Raw genomic sequence first — 27,790 nt, 5'->3', positions numbered from 1 at the left:
GGTTCCCCAACTGGGGATTCCCCCAAGCGAGAGAAACTGGTGGCGTTGGCTGTTGGCGGCAAAGCCAAACATTACTTTGGAGACTACACCCCGGATAAAATTCACAAAATGTCAGCCGAAGAAATCGATAAGCTGTACGCTAGATACGAGTCCCGGCTCGGAGCAGAAATGACAAAGACAATAGGATCGGCTATGACCCAGATATACACCGGTATTGTATCACACTTCCTTCCCATTCCACCAGAGCGCCGACTTTACCTGTGGGAGGACCTAGATAAAGACCCTTTTATCGAACACGCCGTGAGCTCTATCAGCTGCGGGTTGTACCACAAATATGGTATGTTGTTGGCTCCAGTGACGGCGGCGATTATCACGGCAAAACATTGTCAATTTGAGAGAAAGAATAATAATAATAGTATAGATGGATGCTGCACAGGAAACAGTGAGTCCCGAGGTGACGGTGGAGGTACCCCCTTCACAGGAACCAGTGAGGGAAGTGACCCCAGTGGTGGTACCTCCAACAGTAACCAGACAGAAGAATCCTAAGAGAGTAGCTGCCGGTAAAAAACGGTGGTGTAACCAACATAAAGTGACTAACCCAACCCGACTGTTGTTGGCTGTAGGCGTAACTGCTGCCGTGGTTATAACATGGTTATACACCTCCCACAGTGAGCCACAACCCAACAGTGAGGTACCCCCAACAGTGGGGGTATGGGGGTATCCCCCATGGTAGACCCGCATATCATGTTATAATTTTAATATTTTATATCATATACATAATGTCTGAGGGGAAAACGTTCGTCAACGACGCATACCACGCCACAGTGGTAGCCAGTCTAGCCGTAGGGTACGCTCGGTTGACTAAAATGGTGCTTAAACAACCAACTATCAAGCTAGATTTCAACCTGCAGGATATGGGTATGCTTATAATGAACCTTGGTATGGCGATGGCCACAAAAGACATCCTAGTAAAACAAGGAATAATACCTGATAATATAATGAAATAAATATAGGGATGGCCACGATAGCTATGATGGTTGGTGGGGCGTTAGTGAATGCCCTGGCATTTTCCGGGAGTAATTTCCTCTTCTCGAAACTACGAGATGATCACGCGGCTGAAATACAGGAAGAAAGGAAGCGACACGATCTCGCTACTGAGAAATTACAAAGAGCACAGGCCGAGTACGCTAAAAAACGCCTCCAGAGGATCGATTTTATTAACGAACAACTCAAGCGTGAAAACCATGCCATTAAAACATTCTACGATGTCGATGAAGGAATGAAAGAATACTACCAACTAACTGGTAAACGATTGGAAGCGCTCAATAAACCCACACTCGCTCAGTACTACACACCATCCAAGGGACAAATGAATCGTGAACTGGGCTTCATAGTGTTGGGTATAGCAGCTACTGCGTTGGTTGCTAAGCAATTAAACTAAAATACCTATATAAGTAAACATGAGACCCGCTCCATACCGATGCGAATATATACTTATGGGGAAGACCGAGGCCTGTGGTAGGAAATGCAGGAATCAGGGGTTCTGTTGTTTCCATATGGGAAGTCCTAACTACACGTGTTCTGTGTGTGGTATCGGGGTTAAAGGACACTACTGTTTATGTAAAGCTCACGGAGCGAACGTAGTCAGACATCAACTCATCTACGAGAATAAAAAAGGCTACATAAAAGAACGTAGGCGACTGCTCAAGATAGACTCCAATTAGAGATTATACACACCTACGTATAGCTATGTCTGTGGAAAACATATTCAAATATGAACTGGCCTTATGGGGTAGCTTCAGATTTAAGATAATAGTGGACGTGGTATGGATTAAAGAGGGTGTTAAGTATACTCACCCCTTCGAATGGGAGCGGGATATCGCGTCTCAATACCATATAGAACGTTTTTCGAGTATAAGTGAATACAAGGAATACTATACCCAAGGCGAGTACTGGATTGAAACAGCCACACTATATATTTTACCAGGTACGTGGGACGATTTGACAGAATGTCTAGAATTGTACCCGGCCACCAGAAAATATTTTTTAAGAGTTACTGTCGACCAATTAGACATTGATTCTCTTAGGTGTAAACACTATGGCTACTGTGCGCGAGCTCAAGCGGGCCGCAAAGCAGAGAGGTGTTATCGGGTATTCTAGAATGCGGAAGCCAGCATTGTTGAGATTACTAGGTTTAGAAATCCCTCCTACGGTAAAACAGTTAAAAGCTCAAGCGAAACAACTTGGATACACGGGTTATTCAAAACTGGGGAAAGCCGGGTTAACCGCATTGTTATCACATGCCCCAGTAGCACGTCCAACTGTAAAACAACTGAAAGCCGAGGCACACGATTTGGGTTTAGGCGGGTATTCTCGTATGAGAAAACCACAGCTTTTAGAATTATTACGACAGAATAGAGCTATTGACCTACAGTTCGTGCGCACTGAGCACGCCGTAGGCAATTATTTGAGAGGTTGGCGCATGCGTGTTGATAGAAACATAGACATTACAGATATCAAGCCTCTGATAGCTGATAAGGTCAACCAGGAACTAAATAATCTAGGAAGTATCAAGTTTCAGATCACAGTGAAAATATCGCTCGATAAGGAGGGCACCACAGGGGTCACTGAGTATTTTCAACCTTACTTCCGAGGTAAACAAGAGGTCGTCACACATACAGAGACCATTGACGCATCAATCGATAATAGTTTTCAGCAGATACGAGAATACCTAGAACGCTACACACACATGGGGTCCGGGTGGGCTGTAGATAAAATCGATAACGTCTATCTAGACATAGCTAAATACGTGCCGTTCAGAGGTGGGTCATACCTAGCCTTACCCCCCTACTATAAGAATAAACATGCCATAGTAAATGTTAAGAATAGAGGAAACGATTGCCTGAGGATATCTATCAGGTCAGCCTTATTTCCAGCTGCCACTCATTCAGATAGGCTTTCTAGCTATCCCCAAGATGATGGGCTTAATTGGGATGGTATAGATGAACCCACCCCCATATCCCAGATCACTAAAGTAGAAAAACAGAATAATCTGGCTATAAATGTCTTTGGGTATGAAGGTAATACAATAATAGTACACAGGGTCAGCACGGTGAAGGATTGCCAAGTTATCAATATATTCATGATCCAGCGAGGTGAAACGTATCACTACACGTGGATAAAACATCTCAGCCGGTTGTTGCACGACCAGTCGAAACACAATGGGGAAAAACACTTTTGTGTACGATGTCTACACGGTTTCAGTCGAGCTGATTTATTAGAATCCCACCGGGATGATTGCCAAGGTGTGGGGCAGACGGCCATACGAGTCGACATGCCTAAGGAAGGTGAAAATATCCTAAAATTCGACAATCACAAGAATCAAATGTCTGTGCCTTATATTATATACGCCGACTTCGAAGCCTTAATTGTAGGGGAATCATCCACTAGTGGGAGTTTCACACACAAAACACAAGAGCATAAAGCCTGTTCGTTTGGATACATTGTCGTCCGTTGTGACGGGGAAACGAAAGCTCCGGTAGTGTATAGGGGTCCTGACGCGGCTGAAAGGTTTCTAAAGTGCTTGCAGGAGGAAGAAAAAATTATTAGGAATGCATTGTATAGAATCGCTCCCATGCGTATGACCCGAGCCGACAGGCTAGCTCACGCTAGTAGCACTAAGTGTCACGTGTGCGACTCACCGCTTAACGGTGATTCGGTGAGAGATCACTGTCACATAACTGGTAAGTATAAAGGCGCCGCTCACAACGCGTGCAACCTCAAGCTTAAAATCAACCCTAAGACAATAAACATCCCCGTTGTCTTTCACAACTTGAGAGGGTACGACTCACACTTGATCATGCAGGCCATCGCGAAAATCGATGGTAATATAACGTGCATCCCCAACAACATGGAGAGATACATCTCCTTCAGCTTAAACGGACTTAGGTTCATTGACTCGTTTCAGTTCCTCCTGTCGTCACTCGACAGTCTGGTCAAGGCCAACAATACCTTCCCTATCACCGATCGATACACAGACGCCGAGACTAGACCCCTGCTTATGAGGAAGGGTGTGTACCCCTATGAGTACATGGATAGTTGGACCAAGTTCACCGAGACCAGACTACCTCCTATCGACTGCTTTTATAGCAAGCTGAATGAGGCGTCCGTCTCACGAGACGATTACTCGCACGCGATTAACGTATGGAATAAACTGGGTTGTAAGAACCTGGGCGATTATCACGACCTGTACTTGAGGACAGATGTACTGCTGTTAGCCGACGTGTTCGAGACGTTTCGGCGGACCTGTTTAAAGCAGTATAAACTCGACCCCGCATGGTATTACACCAGCCCAGGTCTGTCGTGGGACGCCTTGCTTAAAAAGACCGGAGTTAATTTAGAATTGCTCACAGATTACGACATGCACCTATTCATTGAGAAAGGCTTGCGAGGTGGGATTTCCATGGCATCCAAACGATACGCTAAAGCAAATAATCAATACGTGAAAGGTTACGATCCTAACAAACCAACCAATCACATTCTATACCTCGACGCAAACAACCTGTACGGCTGGGCCATGAGCCAGTATCTACCTACAGGGGGATTCGAATGGGTACCCCACGTTGATGTTATGAGCATTGCACCAGATTCGAACAAAGGTTATATCCTCGAGGTTGACTTAGAGTATCCCAAGGCATTACACGCATCGCACAACAGCTATCCCCTTGCACCCGAACGTATGAGGGTTAACCCAGACTGGATGTCTGAGTATCAACATAACTTGTCAGGTGGTCGTGTGACAGACGTTGAAAAACTCGTGCCTAACTTAATGAATAAGACCAAGTACATCGTTCACTATCGCAACCTACAGCTGTACCTGTCGTTGGGTATGAGGCTGACCAAAATACACAGGGTGCTCATGTTCGACCAGAGCCCATGGATGGAGCCCTACATCAGAATGAACACAGACCTACGAAAAAAAGCCACCAGTGATTTCGAGAAAAATCTCTACAAGCTCATGAACAACTCGGTGTTTGGTAAGACTATGGAGAACCTGAGGAAACGCGTGACCGTGAAGCTGGTTAGATCTAGTGAGGAAGACAAGCTCAGGAAATTGATAGCCAGTCCGGCATTCAACCGTAGCAAGATATTCACAGACGACCTGGCTGCCATACACATGAAGAAAAGCCACATAAAATTCAACCGGCCTGTTTACGTGGGGATGAGCATCCTCGATTTATCCAAACACCTGATGTACGACTTTTACTACAACGAGCTCAAGAAACAGTACGGCGACAGGTGCGAAGTGCTGTACACTGACACGGATTCCCTGCTGATGGAGATTCGAACTGAGGACGTGTACGAGGACATGAAAAAACACATCGATTTATACGACACCAGCGACTACCCTAAGACCCATGCCATGCACAGTACGGTAAATAAAAAGGTCCTAGGTAAGATGAAGGACGAGTGTGCTGGCACGCCCATAGCCGAGTACATAGGTTTGAGGCCTAAGATGTACTCCATACTGAAAGCCGACAATAGCGAGATCCGGAAGGCTAAGGGGGTTAAGAAGTATGTGGTGAAACAACACATCAAACACGCCAGATTCAAGGAAGCCCTGTTCAAGACCCGTACCTTTAGACATAAAATGAACACACTTAGAAGTGATGGGCACAAGATATACGGACTGACTATAAACAAGACGTCCCTATCACCTATGGACACGAAACGTTGGATAGCTATTGATGGGATAAACACATACGCGTATGGACATGAAAAAATGTGAGTCTATTTACTACAGCCCGCGTGGGTACTGGAAAGGAGCTAGCGCAGTAGATAAGCTAGCTAAACTAGCGCGAGTACCCCCGGAGGAAGCCAAAGCGTGGCTTGAAAAACAAGCCCTGTGGCAGATCTATTTGCCTGCACCACGCTACGTACCTAGAAGGAGGTTCGGTATTAACATACCTAATAGCGTTCACCAGGCAGACCTACTGTTCCTACCCCACGACAAGAGGTACAAGTATGCCTTAACCGTAGTGGACGTAGCCAGTCGTTACAAGGAAGCCGAACCCTTGACCACGAAAGATTCGGCCCAGGTAGCCAGAGGATTCGAACGTATATACAAACGCAGTCCGCTGACGTGGCCAACAGAGCTGCAAGTTGACCCCGGACGGGAGTTCATGGGTGCCGTGTCACAACTGCTAGCCAAACACGATACGAAGGTCAGGCGTGGCACGGCTGGAGCCCATCGCAGCCAAGCTATAGTTGAGAGATTTAATAGGACTTTGGCTGAGCGCTTGTTCGGCCATCAGTATGCTAGGGAGATGACCACCCCTGGAAAACGATCGACCGAATGGGTCACGAGGTTACCCGAGGTGGTGTCGGCAATCAACCATGAAGTCACCCGTCTCACCGGTAAGAAACCGGCAGACGCTATCAAACTAAAATCAATAGTTGCAGAGTCGGCCGCTCCATTGCGTGGGAAGGAGAAACAGATACCGGATAGGGCCCTAGTGAGGTATCTGTACCAGCCTGGGGAACACGAGGGTGATAGCCGTAAGCGAGCCACCGATCCTATATGGTCGGTCAAAACTTACAACATAGATAAAGTGGATATAAAAGCCGACGAACCTAACTTGTACTACTTGAGGGGTGGGCCGGGTAGGGGGTTTGTAAGAGAAGAATTATTGATCGTACCGTACGGCACAGTGTTACCGCCTGCCAAGTCACGGTAAACGTGATGGCGTAGCTTTGTAGTAGGGGCAATAATAGCAAGAGCTAATGGCCCCACCAAAGCCTCATTTAGTAAATGAGGCTTTTTAGAGGGGGTTTTTGAAAAGTGGTCCAGAACTCTCATTACCTATACTACTCATATTGTATATATTGGCTGTAGATCTTAAAGTTTGGTTGCAATGTGTCAGCCTTGTAGGCATACAGTTTATTCTGAAGAAAGTAATCTTTTGCAGTTTAACTATAGTGACTGTTCCCTTTCTATGTTATTCAGGCATAAATCAAAGATATTATGTGATATGGCTGGTACAATCAATTTATCTCATGTATGGTAATAGTATATTTATATAATATTTACACAGCTGGAAAACACTGACTGGAAAATCTGGGTTTGCTTAATAAAGTGCGTGCTGTCAGCTCGCCATCAAGTAGCTGTTCCGTGTTATTTATACAACTGGAACCTCATCCGCTACTACACATATATCAGATATATCTACAATGTAATTTGGTTTGTTAAATTCTACATCAAGCATTGGGCTGTACCCACCGAATGGAAACCAACCCATGCATCCTTGTGATAGCAGAAAATAAAATGCATCTAAAACGACATTATCCTTGGCAACAATCTACATTGAACAAGTTACATATTTAGGTTGTCAACGGGATGGTAGCCCAGTGGATGCTATCACAATCATAGAGATGAGTTACAGAGAGGTTGAATGTCAATCACGATGGGTCACACGTTTTGACTGGCCACATCTTAATGTTATCTGTTTCTGAATTAGTTGTTTTCAATAATGAATTCATCCTGCCATCAAACAGCCCGAACACCCCACCTGCAACAACAACAGTAAAATATGAGAGTGAGTGAGTCTGTGAGTAAGTGAGTGAACTAGCTGGGTGAGCTAGATGCCATCTACAAGTGTGAAGACAAAAGTAACCTATCTCCCACATTTGCCTTTGTGAAGAAACATGACTCAGTCCCCCTTAAATTTACCTGTGTGAAGTAACAAGATCCTGTCCTTGAACCTACCTGTATGAGGAAACAAGATCTGATCCTCCTTAAATCTACCTGTGTCTGTATGAAGTAACAATACCTTATCCCCCTTATAATTACCAGTATGAAGCAACAACCTGTTTGTCTTTAATGTACCTGTATGATATAACATGACGGTGTCCCCCTTGAATCTACCTGCATTAAGAAAAAAGACCTGATCCCCCTTAAATCTTCCTGGATGATGTAACATGACCGTGTTCCCCTTATACTTTCCTGAAAGAAGTAACAATTCCCTGTCCCCATTATAATTACCTGTATAATGAAACAAGATCCTGTTCCTCTTAAATTTACCTGTATGAAGAAACAAGATCCTGTCCCCCTTGAAGCGACCTGGGTTGGAGGAGAGTTCCTGCACCATGCCGAAGGCTGCCTTCCCCGTGTATGTGGGGTCCAGCAGGATGCCAGACTGAATGCTCACATCAGTGATAAAACCTGTGGATAATTAAAGTCATTTACCAATGTCTGACCCCATACATCTCCCAAACACCACATGTTGCAGATGATGCTACTTATTTACAAGGGAATATGATCTGTTTGACTGGCACTGGTTATCTATGAAGTGCCTTACTTTCTTACAAGGCAGCATTTCACTATAGGTAGACTAAATGATATAAAATGAGAGGTACAGTGAACACCCACTCAGCTCTTCATCAGCTGAGATGGAATAGCCTTTCCCTTTGTAGCCTGTCACAATGTCCACTATGTCCCGAGCGTTCACGTGGGGGAGGCCAACGTCCTCCAGGGTCTCCTGAATGTGATTGTAGAAGTACACATCATCGTCACAAACCACGAACCCATGACATCTACAGATAGAAATACGCATCATCGTCACAAACCACAAACCCATGACATCTACAGATAGAAATACGCATCATCGTCACACACCATGAATACATGACATCTACAGGTAGAAATATGCATCATCGTCACACACCATGAACACATGACATCTACAAATAGAAAAACATGTCATTTTCACACACCACGACCCCTTGACAGCTACAGGTCGAAAACAATACACCTCATCATCACACACCATCAACACATGACATCTACAAATAGAAATACAAGTCATTGTCACACACCACGAACACATGACATCTAAAGGTAGAAAAACATGACATTGTCTCACACCAAAAACCCATGACATCTACAGGTAGAAATACACGTCATCGTCACACACCATCAACACATGACATCTACAGGTAGAAATACATAACACATTCACACACCACAAACCCATGACATCTACAGGTAGAAATACACGTCATCGTCACTTACCATCAGCACATGACATCTACAGGTAGAAATACATAAGACATTCACACACCACACACCCATGACATCTACAGGTAGAAATACACGTCATCGTCACACACCATCACCACATGACATCTACAGGTAGAAATACATAACACATTCACACACCACAAACCCATGACATCTACAGGTAGAAATACACGTCATCGTCACTTACCATCAGCACATGACATCTACAGGTAGAAATACATAACACATTCACACACCACACACCCATGACATCTACAGGTAGAAATACACGTCATCGTCACACACCATCAGCACATGACATCTACAGATAGAAATACACGTCATCGTCACACGCCATCAACACATGACATTTACAGGTAGAAATACACATCATCGTCACACACCATGAACACATGGCATCTACAGGTAGAAATACATGTCATCATCACACACCATCAACACATGACATCTACAGGTAGAAATACATGTCATCATCACACACCACAAACCAATGACATCTACAGGTAGAAATACATGTCATCATCACACACCGTGAACACATGACATCTACAGGTAGAAATAAACATCATCGTCACACACTGTGAACACATGACATCTACAGGTAGAAATACACGTCATCGTCACACACCATCAACACATGACATCTACAGGTAGAAATACACATCATCGTCACACACCGTGAAAACATGACATCTACAGGTAGAAATACACGTCATCGTCACACACCATCAACACATGGCAGCTACAGGTAGAAATACACATCATCGTCACACACCTTGAACACATGACATCTACAGGTAGAAATACACGTCACCGTCACACACCATCAACACATGACATCTACAGGTAGAAATACACATCATCGTCACACACCTTGAACACATGACATCTACAGGTAGAAATAACAGAAAACATTGTAAACAAGCTGTACCATGAGCATCAAGCTTTGCGATAACAAAACCATTAACATTTAATTAAGGGATAGAAATGTATTATTGATTCAGAGGAAATCACACTTTGGAGGCAGACATCAGCTACCAGTGTCTCTCTTACCTGAGTGTGCTACCTGTCAGGTAGTTAGCTATACTCAGTCCAGCCGCAGTGCCTCCACTGCCACACGTAAACACAATATCATCGAAATTCTCCAGCACCCCCTGAATGAAATATGCAAAAAAGTCCATGTCGCAAAGTGCTGGGCAGGAAAAGTAGGGGATGGGATCTTATACTTAATCTGCACTTTATTCATAAAGCATAGTCTCCAATATAACGTGTTACACTGGACTATTTTCTAAATGACAGTGTCTATTCATAAAGCATAGTCTCCAATATAATGTGTTACACTGGACTATTTTCTAAATGGCAGTGTGTATTCATAGAGCATAGTTTCCAATATAACGTGTTACACTGGACTATTTTCTAAATGTCAGTGTGTATTCATAAAGCACAGTCTCCAATATATCGTGCTACACTGGACCATTTTCTAAATGGCACTGTGTATTCATAGAGCACAGTCTCCAATATAATGTATTACACTGGACTATTTTCTAAATGGCAGTGTGTATTCATAGAGCATAGTTTCCAATATAACGTGTTACACTGGACTATTTTCTAAATGGCAGTGTGTATTCATAGAGCATAGTTTCCAATATAATGTGTTACACTGGACTATTTTCTAAATGGCAGTGTGTATTCATAGAGCATAGTTTCCAATATAACGTGCTACACTGGACTATTTTCTAAATGGCAGTGTGTATTCATAAAGCATAGTCTCCAATATAACGTGCTGCACTGGACCGTTTTCTAAATGGCAGTGTGTATTCATAAAGCACTGTCTCCAATATAACGTGCTACACTGGACTATTTTATAAACGGCAGTGTGTATTCATAAAGCATAGTCTCCAATATAACGTGCTACACTGGACTATTTTCTAAATGGCAGTGTGTATTCATAAAGCACTGTCTCCAATATAACATGCTACACTGGACTATTTTCTAAACGGCAGTGTGTATTCATAAAGCATAGTCTCCAATATAACGTGCTACACTGGACTGTTTTCTAAATGGCAGTGTGTATTCATAAAGCACTGTCTCCAATATAACGTGCTACACTGGACTATTTTCTAAATGGCAGTGTGTATACATAAAGCATAGTCTCCAATATAACGTGCTACACTGGACTGTTTTCTAAATGGCAGTGTGTATTCATAAAGCACTGTCTCCAATATAACGTGCTACACTGGACTATTTTCTAAACGGCAGTGTGTATTCATAAAGCATAGTCTCCAATATAACGTGCTACACTGGACTATTTTCTAAATGGCAGTGTGTATTCATAGAGCATAGTCTCCAATATAACGTGCTACACTGGACAATTTTCAAAATGGCACTGTGTATTCATAGAGCATAGTCTCCAATATAACGTGCTACACTGGACCATTTTGTAAATGGCAGTGTGTATTCACAACAAACACATTCTCTACGGAGAAGAGGAAAAGTGTCGTTCTTATTCAAAACAGAAATAATGAGAATATTTAAAATAATTATTCCCTCATTTACTGTTTCTATCAATGTGGAAATATTCTTTAAAATAATATCATAACCTGAGAAAAGTCTTTTATCTTCTAGCCAACTCAATCCAGAGTAACATTTTGCCCTGAAAATTGGGCAGTCTCCCAAAATTGATCACACTCTCATCGCCTTAAAGTGTTAGGCCTATCGAGTAAACCCCAACGGGGTGAGACAGTACCTGTGCCTGGAGTTCCTGGAACACAGAGATGTAACCAAACAGCCCCACTTTGTTGGAACCCCCGACAGGTATGAGGTAGGTAGACTCTCCGGTCTGTTGTCTGAAATACACATGCATGAAGGTCTATCTCTGATAATAAAATAATATTTGCTAGTTTCTGTACATACATACCCCACCCCTCTGTACGTGTGTCCCTTCCTATCCTCTGTACATGCGTACCCCTCCCCTCTGTACGTGTCGCTATCCTCTGTATTTGTGTGCCCCTCCCCTCTGTTCATGTGTCGCTATCCTCTGTACATGTGTGCCCCATCACTTCTGTACATGTTCCCAAATCTCTCTTTACATGTGTGCCCCTCACCTCTGATCGTGTGTCCCTATCCTCTGTCCATGTGTGCCCCAATTTCTCTGTAAATGTGTGCCTACCCCTTCAGTATGTGTGCCCCAACCCCTCTGTAAAGGTGTCTCTCCCCTTTGTACACGTGTGACGCAATCTCTCCATACATGTGCGCCCTAGCTCCTTTGTACATATGTACCCCAATCTCTCTGTATGAGTGTGTCCCTATCCTCTGTACATGTGCTACTCCCTCTGCACATGTGTGCCCCTCCCCTCTGTACATGTGTGCCCCTCCCCTCTGCACATGTGTGCCCTTCCTCCTCCTTTGAACATGTGTGCCCCAACCCCTCTGAACATGTGTGCCCCAAACCCTCTGTACATGTGTGCCCTTCCTCCTCCTCTGAACATGTGTGCCCCAACCCCTCTGTACATGTGTGCCCATTTCCTCTGAACATATGTGCCCCAACCCCTCTGTACATATGTGCCCTTCCTCCTCTGAACATGTGTGCCGTAACTCCTCTGTACGTGTGCCCCAAACCCTCTGAACATATGTGCCCCAACCCCTCTGTACATGTGTGCCCTTCCTCCTCCTCTGAACATGTGTGCCCCAACCCCTCTGTACATGTGCCCATTTCCTCTGAACATTTGTGCCCCAACCCCTCTGAACATGTGTGCCCCAAACCCTCTGTACATGTGTGCCTAACCCCTCTGTACATATGTGCCCTAACCCCTCTGTACATGTGTGCCCTTCCTCCTCCTCTGAACATGTGTGCCCCAACCCCTCTGTACATGTGTGCCCTTCCTATCCTCTGTACATGTGTGCCTCAACCCCTCTGTACATGTGTGCCCCAACCCCTCCGTACATGTGTGCCCATTTCCTCTGTACATATGTGCCCTAACCCCTCTGTACATGTGTGCCCTTCCTCCTCTGAACATGTGTGCCTCAACCCCTCTGTAGATATGTGCCCCATCCCTCTGTACGTGTGTGCCCTTCCTCCTCTGAACATGTGTGCCTCAACCCCTCTGAACATATGTGCCCCAACCCCTCTGTACATGTGTGCCCTACCTCCTCTGAACATGTGTGCCTCAACCCCTCTGTACATGTGTGCCCCAACCCCTCTGTACATATGTGCCCCAACCCCTCTGTACATATGTGCCCCAACCCCTCTGTACATGTGTGCCCTACCCTGTCAGTATATGTGCTCTATCGCATCTGTACAACTCACTTTATGATCTCTGCCAATCTCTCCTGTCTGGGCCTCAGTTCAGTGATGTATGGTGAGGGCCTGGGCACAATGTACATGCGTGCCCCACACATACGGTTCAGCAACACGTTCCCATCACAACCAATATCTGATGGTGACTGCAAATATTACTTTTAATCACCACAATGACACAACGCAGGGTCAGGATACTATCTCACCAAAACAATATGACAAAACCTCAATGGCTCTGTGTTGAGATAACCACATGCATAAAACATGGAAATAAAATGATTAATCGACAGAACCAAACACAGTAATTGAAGGACAGAATTTATCTTCATGCCTCTCTAAACAATATTTCACACATTTGCACTTAGGATTGGAATCAAACCCAAGCATTTAGCAGGAAAAGTGAACACTTTAACTAATGGGGTGCCTGACTGCCCCTCAAAGCATTGCTAATGACAACACAAAACAGCAAACTCATGATAAACACATCTGTAAACATAACTGAAAACATATCTGTCTTAGACTTGTATAAAAGACAAGGACTTTGGTTCAAAAGGTCCATGGTCAGCATGGTGACCATTACAATGCAGCCAGGGGAGGTCACTCTCACTGGCATGATTCAACAATGATGCTATATTGCTACAACTCTTTATGACAATAGTGAGCCTCTGTTGGGTGATGTACATTTCACCACAATACTGAGCTGTATTCAGGAAGACTCAAAGGTCATACTGTGGTGCTGGTGCGAAGAAGTAGATGTGGTACAAGACCAAGTTGTCGTGCTGCAACAGCCACTGCCCTACAGTGATTGGACTGAATCCCACCAACGGTGCACACATGCTTGCATCCCTGATCAATGGCATCCGCAAAGAGGAACTCCAGTTTCCGGACCTGAAACAACATTTGAAGACACCACAAGGATATAAAATGTGTGCCTCTGTAAGATGTACATGTGTGTATATGTAACAGCTGCTGTTCTGACCAAGTTCATAGCCTTTGAGGCACCACACTGCAGTGTAACATAGATACCCTGTCAACCATTCCATGCCATACTTATCGAAGTATATAATAATAAGTATATGATAACAAGCATATAATAAAAACAAGTATATGATAACAAGTATATGATAACAAGTATATGATAACAAGTATATGATAACAAGTTCTCATTTACAGAGTGACGTTTCGATGTAAATCCTTACACCATTATCAAGATAACAGTGACTACAAGGCCCGAACAACAAATAGCACTGACCAGGAAGCCAAACAGTTTGAGGGATCAAGGGCTGAAAACAGTGAAAAACAAACAAATCTAATGGCTTGTACATACACACATTAAAGGATAGAAAACTTCAACAGCTAAGGCAGACAACAGAACTGCTCTCCTGGACCAACTATAAAATTTCCATGCTTTTAACACACAGACAGATTTAACAAACTTCTTTTTTCAGGTCCTGGCCACTTGCTTCATATTGAAGAGAAATGGTATATATCACCCCAAAATGTTACAATTTAAATTTCAATGTATGGTCCTTTGAGTTTGATATACTGTACTTGTATGTATAAAGATGTTGATCTCAAATGCTGACCTTATTCCCTGACAGAGTACCTCCAGTCATATCGTCCCGCTTGATGTGGATGCTGAAACGTTCTGGAGCACCTGGAATATGCCACTTGTGAATTGGAGTGTTTGGTTGTGCCAGCTGAAAAATGCACAAACTGTTACCATGGATACAATATAAAATGCATAACAATCTGTGGACATATATTCTGTTTTGACGAAGTCATTTTCCTTCTTACACCCATGGTTCTGTTTTTCACATTCAACAAATTCATTAAATATCACAAGACTGAGATTTCATGCGGACTCCACATGAACTTGGCAGGCAAACTGAGTGAATGAAAGAGTTCAGGATTTATGGCACACTCAGCAATATTCCAGCTATACGACTTAGGTCTGTAAATAATCGAGTCCAGATGATCCACTGGCCAACGCAATGTGCATCGACCTGGACATTTGGAACCAATGAAAGGTGTCAACCAAGTCAGCAATCTTGACCACAATACTATTAGTTGCCTGTTACAACAAGCATAGTCGCTTTTTGTGGCAAGCATGGGTTGCTGAAGACCTCTTGTACCCGGGATCTGCATGGGTTGGCAAATTGCAAAAACACAAATTTTGTTGCAGACTGCATTTTGTAAATGGTCTTATTTACATAGCTTACATGAATAAACTTGGAACTGTTTATTCCACATTGGGAATTATTTATATTATTTTGGTTATAAATGTGCTAGACATCAGACTTTCAGCAGGTCCTGATAAATGCATGTCATGAATAGATATACACATGATAACTTAGTACTGTTTTTAAGCCATAATCAACCAAAACACACTTCAAAGAAAGAAGGTCTTTAGCATACTTGTAAACTCTCAGTTCTGTTATTCATGTAATAATTAATGACACTGCTTCATGTTTAGAGCGACAAATTTTATCTGTGTACCAAGGGAGTAATTATTAATTCTGAGTGAGACAAAGACAATTTGAGTTGGCAGACAAAGAGGTGATTAAAATACTTGAACCAGATTTACTAGACTGCCAGTTTTGATGGATGATATATGATGATGTATTTTACCTGCACTCGAAACTTTGGTATAAATTTCAATTCTTTTGCCCATGATGGGGGGTTGTAAGGCTCAAGATATGTTGTCATCTTCTGTACCCTTTGATAAATGATCCGGGAAGATTCAACCTTCAATGTGTGTAAACAATGTTGACACGTCCGTCTCTTCCCCACGACTGTTGCACTTGATCTCATTCTCCCAGTCAACATAGACTGACCTACATACAGACACTAGATAAATACATTGAAGATAGCAAGTACAATATCAACTTATCAAGGTCAGTTTGTTACTACCCTTGTACAGGGATACTCTACAACAGGGATAGGTCACTCGCTTGCTTTCTTTACCATTTGTACTAATTAATGTGTGCCTTGTCATGCACACAGTGACTTGGCTCGTTCCCAGTGCAACTTCAGTTGTGTTTAACTCATTAAGCCCAAGAGCCACTTCACTGCTCAACACCTGGAACCTCGTGCTGATTGCCTGACTGGCTGTTGCGAGACCAATAAGGGCTATTCATGCCATATATCCCTGGCAGGTTTCGGAGATTACAGGAAACTGTCTCGTCATACGAGCAAGTCCTGACTGTTTAATTGCATTGTAAAGATATATGTTGAAAGAAAGCAGGAGTGAATACATGTCATAAATGTAACGTTTTACATAAATTTATTACACTTTCTCTTGTAGACTTTTGGTGGCGTGTGTATTTTCTTAACACATGTTTGTATTCTTTGTATGTAAGACATTCTTAAACAAATTGTCCCTCTCATATCATTGTGTGAGGTTAAATTGTTCAAAACATTTAAGTCAATGGCAGTAAAGAAGAATTCATGCACATGCCTAATAATCTTCTATGAAAGAAGCATTTTCTCTGATACGTTGCTAGTATATACTGAATATCTTAAGGTAAGTACTAATAAGCTAATGTGTGACTTACATGGAACAGATTCACAGTTTGTCACTTTGGTTCATCTAGATTTAATGCAGAAAATATACGTTACCACACGAACATGCATGTATGCATATTGTATAATGCTACTCCTTCCACATACATAAGACAAAGGGTCATGGGATGGGCGTCATCAAAGTTCCCGAATAGCACATTTTGTATCTCAGCTGTTCAATATAGTGGCTGATTTGTTATCTATGACCAATCGTATCATGAGATAACTGTCACAGAGGAAATGACAGGTGATGGGGCATGGGCTAAATTTCTGAAGAGCATGTTCAGTCACTAGACAGCTTGGATACAGATTGACTATCGGTTAGATCGCTGACCAATCGATATGCTGGATTTCGGTTTTATCAACTCTAGCTATCATGAAAAAGTTTGTGTATCCTGAACATACACTTTGACGAGTTTATTTTTCTTTAAAGCACTCAAAACGTTTCAATCCGATTATTTTTACCCCGGATAAACCAATCCAACCAATGAGTAGAGATAGTATCTATTTGCATAAACATTTTGCGCACACTACATCAAACATAATGGCTTGCTGAACATTTCAATAAAATCTGCACATTGTTACAAATAAATATCATAATTCAAGTACATGTATTATAGAATTAAAATAAGTTACATGATACTGATTTATTGTGATGTATACACTTGCAGTTGAATCTCCCCAAATATTTATGAAGATGGGCTCACTTATATTTGTTTTGAAAGTAAATGAATTTCAGAAGATTGACAATGGACTCCACAAAATGAATGAATGAATGATTTGATTTAGAAGAAGGTTTTGTAACCTTGTCAACGTTAATTCGATGAATGTGCAAACATAGTATCTTAGTATTCACTCCCAATGATGAGTAACAAACACTTACCTCCTGTAACAACATCTCATAATCCCCTTTCTCTCAGACATGTGTTCATTTGCCAGTTTAAACCCCCAACATTGCAAGCAATTGTTATCAAAACATATTAATAGTTCTTCTGATTAACACAGAAGGTAACCTCTCTCGTAAGAAAAGCTAATCTTTGATCATTACTGATTGAAATAATAGGTACAATACGAATTTAAAATTTAAAACCCCCAATACGCGGCTCTCGCTGAATGGGAGGTGCTTTTTATAACCCCCAATACGCGAATCTCGCTGTGAGAAGTTAATTAATTTGCCCCACATACGTGTCTCTCGGCCTTAATGAGTTAACCAGGGAGACTATACAGAGTATATATGTTGTAGATTATCCCTGGTTTAACAGAACTTCAGTCAGTTTATTGTATCAGTCGGAATTTTACAATGAATGAATGAATTATGGTAAGAATTAAGAGCAAGAATTATGTGAATGAATCAACGAAATAAAGAAAAAGAATAAAAGAAATAAGTACATATGTGAATGAATGAAAGAATAAATGATACACTGCGGCCTTCGCTCCCAAAACATTTCAAAGAACGCAAAAGTATCGCCAGAACACGTGTTAACATCAGCTGTCCTTTAAAAAAATCTACTTTGAAACATTTTTATTGACATTAATAATTAATTCAGATATCTTATTGCATGTGGGGAATGTAGAGGACATTAACAAGATGTTAACTGAAACTGTCACACTTCCCTCAAAAATAAAGTGTAAAACTCTCACAAAGCGTTCTAAAACACCTTTCCAGTTTTGCTAAATAATAAGATCAACAAGAAAGAAAGAAGTTATGGAACTATAACCCTCAAGCATCAACGGCAAATGAGATCAGATCGGCAATATGTCATGTTTTTCACACACCTCAAATACACCCTAACATTTTTTTTAGATTATGAAAGTATATTCCCCTCATATGAATTAAAAGTGTATGTGAAAGATGTTTTTGAGGAAGTAACTAGGAATACTCAAACAACGGCGTATAGCATTTCAATGGCGAAATGTCATATTTTTCACACACCTATTACACCCTAACAATTTTATTAAGTCATAAAACTGTCACTGTTACTTTCAAATACCTTTCAACTAAAGGTATGTTCTCCTTCTAAAAAATAAACGAATGTGTGAAAGAAGATTTTATCGGCACAATTTAGTCTGTCTTCGCGGTGAATCGAGAATAGAAGAGAGTGAGCTCTAACTTACCGACTTGAAACTTTACTACAAATCTACTGTCCTAATACGGGCACTAATACCAATTATTTGACTTAAACTGAAGTGACAGGATAGTTAATCTATCTTCTACATGTTGGATTTCAGTTGTTAAAACACACAAAGAACTTATCAGCTGTTGAAAGAAAACCGGGCTCAATCTGAAATACTACGCTGCCACCATATTGACTACACTGGTTACGTAACGACCCGAGACATACGTTCAGCGGCTTTTCGAAGAGTTTCTTCTGCCCTTTTATATAGGCTCCCTGCCTAGTTGAACCGACCTGTTTATGTAAATTAAATATAATGAATACAGTGGGTATTCAATTTGCTTAAATGTTTGATAACTATATCTGGTAGGTACTTGTACACAAGAAGGAAAAGAAATTCATCCACTCGCCAACACTGATTTTGTCACAGTTAAACTTACAGCTGTAACTTGTCACTGCTAAATATTACGTTATTATAATACTTAGCATCCATCAGCCAAGCGTCCCACACAGTGTAAACAAGATATTTTAAGCGGTCTTCCATGGAACGACGTTGGTGAAAAAACCTTGGTTATTTACATATTTCTTCTGCAACAACGGAATATGAGTATTTTTGGAAGCAAAATGTATTCTTTCATAATTTATGTTTTCTAGTAAATAATTAGTATATTCATTGAACCCTTATGTTCTTAAGGGTTATGACATTGTTGTGTTCTTGGAAAGTAAATGTCAAGATTTAAAAATATTTACAGTAAATTCGCTCCACATTTGTCGGTACACTTTTAACAATGATCCACACCATTAAACTGGTTCCACAGCTCGTACGCGATGAACAGCTTAAACTGGTTTCGCTATAGTTACGCGGTGCAAGAATACCGATCGCTGTAGCCAATACCCCAGTCTTATTCTACAATGGAGGCACGATATACAGTGTTCCCAGAAATTATTGAGAAAATCTTTGTCTTTTTCTAATGATGCTAAGATTGGAAAAAGGGCTTTCACTATGCACTAAGCATACTAAATAAGGGAGACAACTTTTGAAGGCTTAGAAGGCAGCTCATTACGTCAAGAGTTATCTTCCTTGTCTGAGCAGACGGCTTCCTGTGTTGACATGGCAGAATTTACAGCAAGAGGGAAAAGAAAGCTCATTCTAGATGATTTTGAAAGGGGTGAGGCTGATGCTAAAGTGTTAGCTTGTAGACATGGTATTCCTCTGTCTACAGTATACAGAACTTTGAAGAATATTCAAACAGGAACCGGGATAAGGCACAAAGCAGGGGCAGGTCGGCCTAGGAAATTCAGTGTTGTGGATCGCCGAAGACTTGGGCAGATTGTGAGTAGGGGCAAATTGAGAAGTGTTGAGAACATCAGAAATGAAATGATTAGCAGAGGAAGTCCTCAGGTATGCAATGAAACAGTTAGGCAGGAATTACAGAGACTTAATTGGGTGAAAAAACGTGGAATTCCCTCGCCGTTGATGAAAGATGCACAAAAGGAAAAACGTTTAAACTGGTGTCGGGCTCATGAAAATCAAGATTGGGATAATGTTTTCTTTTCGGATGAAAGTTCTGTTTGGCTTCTCCCTAACTGTGTGAAAATTTGGACCAAAGATACTGTCAAACCTATCTACCAGCGACCAAAACATAGCCCGAAGTTTCACATGTGGGGTGGCATATCGGCTCGCGGAGTGACGCCATTGTGTGCTTTCACGGGAACCTTGACAAAAGAAAGATACGTTGACATTCTAAATGGTCACCTTCTTCCAACAGCACAAACATTGTATGAAGATGATTAGATTTTCCAGCATGATAATGACCAAAAACACACTGCGCGCTACACAACACAGTGGTTGTCGGGCGAAAATGTTCAAGTTTTAGACTGGCCCAGTTACAGTCCAGACCTAAACCCAACTGAGGATGTGTGGGGAGTCATGAAGGACAGAATAAACCAAAAGGGACTGAGAAATATTCAAGATATGAAGGCCGAGGTGGTCCAATATAGGGATACCCTGTCACACGATTACCTACAAACTTTGATGGGTAGTGTGCCTAGGCGTATTCAGGCATGCATTGCTGAGCGAGGAGGTCTAACAAAGTACTAAAACAAGACTGAGACTGTAAAAGAATGATGTTTTAACATGTTTATGTAAGTAAAACGCCAGAAGTTAATAAACGTAATGAGTTACATGACGCAACATGATTCTCAATAATTTCTGGGAATACTATAGGTTAGACGACAGCTGCGATGCGGTCCTATACATGTCAACATGTCAGCTCGCTATCGTTGAAACACGAAGTTTACGGGTAACATGCCCATTAATATATAAACGTATGATCATAAAAACATGACAGTTACGTGTATGTGTAGGGAAACTATCTGGGAGTAGATCGGTATCCATGCAGTGTCTTGTCTTGACTGTATAGGACCGCATCACGGCTCTCGGCTAGATATGGGTGTTCATGTTAGTGAACTCTATGTATCTTCAGAGACCATATAATAGATTCTATTCTGTGGCCCCTGGTATCTTAGCTAGGCACGATTAAACCTCGAAAAGTTGATATGCAGTATTTTGAAAGAACTCTTTGACGATCGAACCATCACTCCCCAGATGTGTTCTTAGCTGACCGCAACAGAGAAAAAAAAACACACAAAACCCCCACAAACAAAGTATATAAATTCGGTACAGTGTAAAGTTTCCCGTGAAGAACATTGGCCTCCAGTAACAGTGTGCGAATTAGCCACTGCCCCGCCAGCCCGCAGCTACCAACATTCCACTCGGGCGAGTGACTGAGTAAGTCTCCACAGTCCCTGCCCCGACTGGCTGGTGATTTTTCACGGAATTCTTTTGTAAATATATAACATTTCTTAGACTTGTTAAGTTCTAACACACTTAAATCATGCAAGATTATGACCTGATTAAAACTTATGAATCCCGTATCTGGGTTCACATTTGGGACTAGTAAATTATTTTCTGGGCTGGTAACATTAGGGCATAGCTAATACACGGTCCTACTGGAATGGCGTAAGTGCATTATGTGATGTGTATGCAGTTTTAAAACTCCATTAAATAATGGAAAAAGAGAACGACATGATTTATGGCGTTTTCCTTCATCATCAGCTGTTGAGAGGAGAATATCGAAATCTGTATGATTTGACACTACGTCAAACTCGTCTTTGAAGAGATGCTGTGTCAAAAGTCAGTTCACAAATTCAGTATCGTGTGTTTGTGTTTGTGTTTGTGTGTATGTGTGTGCGTGTGTGTGCACCATTTGCGTTGATGCAACGACGGCTTGACAACGCTGATGCCACAATGCGATCGAAGAAAGTTTGATAATGTTGTTCCGTGTCTGAACTATCGCTTGTCCCAATTCTGCTGACGTCGATAGCTGATTCCGGGCTTGACGTAGACGTCCCCACTTTTCATCCCAAGCGTGATCGACAAACCAATCTGTGGGCATTGAACAGCACACGAGTCAGTATACCGTTCACCTCACCGCCTGTATACCCCTGCCCTATATGGATGACTTTTCTGCAGTGGTGAAGCACTGTGTGCAGATTTGTAAATAAAGACAATGACCATAACACTTAATAAAAACAAAGGCAATAATCCATATTCACCACGCCTACACGCACGACATTGTATATCAAGCCAGCTTGAGGGTGCAAAAAAGACATTACCCATCTGCAAAAAGACAAAATCTCTATGGTACCTAACTAGTCCCCAAAGCAAGAAAGCGAACCACAGACACATGGATGGATCACCAAAGAGTGAGAATTGGTCAGTGATGTCATTTGGCTGACATATACGTCATACTCCGACTTTCCATTAACGTCCTCACAACTCCACTACTCACTGACATTCTTAGGTGAACAAATAATCGGTGGTCACCACAAAGGCAAACATGTAGACGGGGAGGGTGGAGTACATAAAATTAATTCGTGTATCATGTGAGGCGTGTAAAGAGAACAGTTCGTACCGTTCCTGCTATTTTGGTATTCTCTGCATGTATAATTTTCTAAAGACGTATTGACGGATGTTTGTAGTTCCAAATATATAAATGGAATTACACGTCATTAGTATCATCAATTCCTGTGTTGTGAATTTAGTTTTACGCCGCCTTTAGCGATATTCCAGCAATCTCCTATCCGGGTACACCTGAAAACGGGTTCACACCGTGTACCATGTGGGAAATCGAGCCCGGGTGCTCGGCGTAAAGGGAGAACGCTTAACTGCCAGGTAGGATACCCAACCGCCACAATACCGGTGTTGAAGGAAGGCAAAATTCACCTCTACGACTACTAGCGTTATTAATGAAGGGCCAAGCTATTAGTAACAGCGATTCTTGAAATGGTAAAATCTTCGTTTTTGCTTGAAACATATACAACTGGAGTTTTTACAAACCTTTTTAACAGTGTGGAAAAAGACATGAAGTTCTTTAAAGTAAGAGACATTCTGTTTCTAATGGCACGTATTTTATTCAGACTGTCGATATGGAAATCCGTTGTTTGACTCTTGCTGAAAGGGGTCTGACCCAGACTAATGCTGAGTCTCTGAATGGATATAATTTTGATGGCAACAAACAAACCTATCGTAATTTGAAAAGGAGCCCAGGGGAGACCATAGGTTCTGCACCTGGGAAAATCTTGATTGCTTCATTTAGGACTTGAGCGTTGCAGACAGGGCTTGGCTATAGAGAAAATACTGTGGTTTGGGAACTGTGAGACTGACTATGGTCAGACCATTGGTCATTTTTAATGTGGTCAAACTCACCGGTTGGTTGCTATTCGCTTTTATGTGAGAGTGCTATTGGTAGACTGTGATTTCAAGATTTCAAAGCAGTCACAGCAGTCTGAGTTGACACTGATTAACGCTGCATTACGTAACCGATTCCTTAGAGCAGCAGATCTTCAGACAGAACACTTCAGTAACAAGAATATCCAGGAGTACCGGTCGTCGACGTTTGAGGGCAGCTGGACTCTGCTGTAGGCGACTTGCATTTCCTCCACTACTAGCACCACGTCGCGGGCAGGCGTGGACATATGGCCAGTGGTCTCGTGTGCTCTTCGCAAATGAAAGCAGATTCAGTTTGTACTTCCACGGTGGTCGGCAGAGGACAGAAAAACAGGCATTGGTCAATATCTCCTCCCCACTACTCAGGAAAATTTGTTTTAGAGTTATCTCCCTTCCATTGCATGCGCAAAATATCGGTAACCTACGTAATCCACGTGATTCAATGTTATTCGACATAAAGAATTGCTACAACTAAGTACCACATGAGTTCGTCATTCCCAGCGGCGGGGTACACTGAAAATTTTACTCGCTTGTAAGCGGTGTACGTTGAAAATAATTGGAAAGCGCTCAGCCTATCAGGTCATGACATCCAGGTATGAAGTATAATAATAAACATTATGATGACACTCTTGGTGCTATCATTTCTAAGAGACGTTTCCAAGCACGTGTTAGGCTATATATCATTGGACCGATATAAAGATCAATGTGAGGTCTCTCGAACAATATTTACAGAGAAGCTCACCCAAGATTCCTTTGATATCAAAATATATAAACACGAGTTGATAAAGGATACAAATATCCAAGCTTTGCCGAGGATGTTCAGTTTATCAACGAGTGTTGGTGTTTCTCAAATCAAAAGGCGTGAGGGCGAGATTCTAATTAAAGTGGATATCTATATGGCGCACATATCCGTACACACAGGGCACGCTCAAGGCGCCACTCACACATAATTACCAACACGGAGTTGTACTTCAAAGCAGCTACGCTACTAAGTTCTTCTCATGACCATCTAGGTCCACACATTCGCTTTTCCAGCGATCCATGTAACAGCCGGGTGGACTGAGTGCAATGTGGATGAAGTGCCTTGCCCAAGGACACCACGCAGTTTGACATCTAGGTCACACTTTTTTGGTGTCTCCATCGGGATTCGAACCCAGACCTTTGATGACGTGAAAGGCGGATGTGCTAACCATTAATAATAATATTATAGCACCGGGCTGTCTTGGATTCACACACCCAAGTATCATCTCCATCATGCTGTACTGATGCTGACGCTCCTCCATTGCCATCTTAAGCCTCTCATTCTCTATCCGTTTCATTTCAGTGTCAACTTTTTTCTTCTCCAGCTGAACAAACTTGTCCTCTATTTTCTCATTAGCCGAGGAGAAATCCGACAGAACAGTTGACAGGACAGTGCAAAATCAGAATGCACACATTAAAGAGATCATTTTGGGATTGCAAGAAAAATCAGAAGATCAGCGGCAAAGGGAGGATGCTGTGCAGACATTTCAATTTATTGAATAAAATTCTTGGCCATAGACCCATATCTTCGCCTGTGAAACTGATTGAAAGTAGACGAAAAAAGATGACCGAGGAAACGTTAGAGAGCGGTGATAGTGATCAACTGGATGCTGAAGATCCTTGTGATGTTACAGTAGAGGAAGGGATTGAGAATGACTTTCGTGGTGTTGCTGGAAGAAATGATGCAGAAATGAAGAACGCCGGAACATTTGTTGAAGAAAAACAAGAGGAAAACAAGAAAGATGACCCAACTCAAGGAGAACTGAAAAATCAAGAGAAAAAGAAAATGAAGAAACCAGATAAAAGAGAACGGAACCCAAGGTTTGAGCCTGCTCTGGGACCAATCATGAAGACTTACTCAGAAAGCAACAGCCGATTGGAAGCCTCTTTAATATCACTGGAAGAAAAAAGAATAGATGCCGAACTACAGAAAATAGATGTGGAGAAGAAGAAATTAGACTCTGAAGAGAGACAGGGGCGAGAAGAAAGACAACATCAATTCCGAATGATGCAAATGATACAAAGCCATCCCTCGGCCATCCTCGGTCATCCCTCGGTCTCACATCAGAACATGCAGTCAGTGCCAAGCTCACCTGGTTACACAGCTAACACAAGACAGTACGCTACCAATGGGTGGACGAATCTCAACAGAAGATTCTGATGTTTCGTGTGATAGGTCATCTCACTCATTCTACAATCTTTAGAAAGCTATAACCGAAAGGCCCTTTTTGTGTTTCATTTGACTTTAAATAGTGGGTAGAAATGTACATTTTGTTCTTTAGCTTGAATTCAAGATGCTGATTGTTGGTTACAGTGGATTACTTTCAAGTTGACAAGGGTGTCATGACAGGACAGTCAAACTGACAAAAAACCCTCTTGTTTTTTTTTATTATTATTATTTTCTATTACATGAAAATATGTTCAACGTACAGAATTCTGTTCATCCAATTGACTCAATAAAGAACACTTTATATAAACGTTTTGTGTTTTAATATTGAATCATTCAGATAACTACAGCTGTAGACACAACCAAAAGATGGCAAACGCTTATCATCAAGATCTTGGTGTGACGCCACAGGTTCATAAGGTAAAGAACTATGACAGGTCATCTCTTAGTTGTTTAGCACATGAAAGACGATTTTCATCCTCCTCTTCATCATCATAATCATTGCCTGCATCTTTGTCCTCAAGAACCTCCATGTCCCCTGCATATGTTTCACCGTGCATTTCACATAGGTTGTGTAAAATAACACTCGTGGTCACCACAGTGCTTGCAAATCCAACATCAACATCCATTCGCATCAATAGCCTCCCCCATCTTCCCTTTAGACGACCAAAGGTATTCTCTATGCTCATTCTTGCACGACTCTGTAGTTACAGGTTTTCTGGGATTCAGACAGGTTTGCAATGTGTGTGTATGGTTTAAGAAGCCACGGCTTCAGGGGGTAAGCTACATCTGCCACAATAACAATGGGCATGGGTACTTGTTTCCCTGGCAAATGAAGTTGTTTTGAGAAGTTTGGATATAATCCAGTTGTCTCTCCTTTGAAATAGATTTCTGAACTTCCAAAAACACGGGCATCGTGAACCCGTCCAGGCCAACCGACATTAATGTTCCTGATTATGTACTGTTGATCACATAAGGCCTGCAATATGATGGAATAATATCCTCTCCTGTTTAAGTAATCACCATGAACTATAGGCGGTGCCATGATGGGGATGTGTGTGCCATCAAGGGCACAGTTAGGGAATCCCCATGTTTCCTCAAAACCACTAATAACAAATCTGAGATCATTATCCATGGGAAACTTGATGTATTTGTCCAGGAGGTTATCTGCAATAATGTTGCAAATCTCATGTACACATTTGTGTACTGTAGGTTTTGACACACCATACAGGTTGCCAATGGTACGAAACTCTGCAGAACTGGCTAGCCAATATATTGTTATTGCCAACTTCTTGTCCAATGGAATAGGGTCTGTCACATAACATTCTTTAGGCTCAAAGTAGTTCTTTAATTCATCGTGAAGGTAGTAGAAGGTTTCTCTGCTCATTCGAAAATGGTCCCGCCATATTCCGTCATATGTCTCTGGCTTCACGCTCTGCTCCCACCAGTATTGAGACCGTTGTCTTCTCCATATGCGTTTTTCTGGGCACAAACCTAAAGCGACACCGACATTCAAAAAGAGATCAAGGTCCCTCCTTCTTTCCCCTAAGAATAGTCTGATGGCCGAAATTTCTCAAAATGATTCAAACACCAAATTTCCTCCAGTTATAAGGATCTTAGATAGAACACGTGTGAACGCAATGTAAATATACTTTTGTATGTGTAAAAATACTCCTGGAGTAAATGTACTCACATAAGCAAATTGTGGTCGTGTAAACGTGGTAGGTGAGTAAATGTGTTCGCAACTCACGTGAGT

The 27,790-nt window shown here is 42.0% G+C and overlaps 1 protein-coding gene across 1 annotated transcript; it reads right to left on the bottom strand.

Moving 5' to 3' along the window:
• Nucleotides 1–7,027: 7,027 nt before the first annotated feature.
• Nucleotides 7,028–19,651, bottom strand: LOC137281959 (uncharacterized). Its single transcript, XM_067813697.1, has 10 exons — nucleotides 19,495–19,651; nucleotides 16,008–16,213; nucleotides 14,963–15,076; nucleotides 14,106–14,264; nucleotides 13,386–13,522; nucleotides 11,826–11,925; nucleotides 10,133–10,233; nucleotides 8,429–8,592; nucleotides 8,081–8,221; nucleotides 7,028–7,568 (listed from the first exon to the last, which is right to left on the bottom strand). The coding sequence occupies exons 2-10, from the start codon at nucleotides 16,203–16,205 to the stop codon at nucleotides 7,459–7,461; spliced, it is 1,224 nt and encodes a 407-aa protein (XP_067669798.1). The 5' UTR covers nucleotides 16,206–16,213; nucleotides 19,495–19,651; the 3' UTR covers nucleotides 7,028–7,458.
• Nucleotides 19,652–27,790: the final 8,139 nt, after the last annotated feature.

This window comes from Haliotis asinina, chromosome 4, assembly GCF_037392515.1.
Source record: "Haliotis asinina isolate JCU_RB_2024 chromosome 4, JCU_Hal_asi_v2, whole genome shotgun sequence".
Classification (NCBI taxonomy): Eukaryota; Metazoa; Mollusca; class Gastropoda; order Lepetellida; family Haliotidae; genus Haliotis; species Haliotis asinina.
This window is presented reverse-complemented; position numbering and strand designations above follow the sequence as displayed.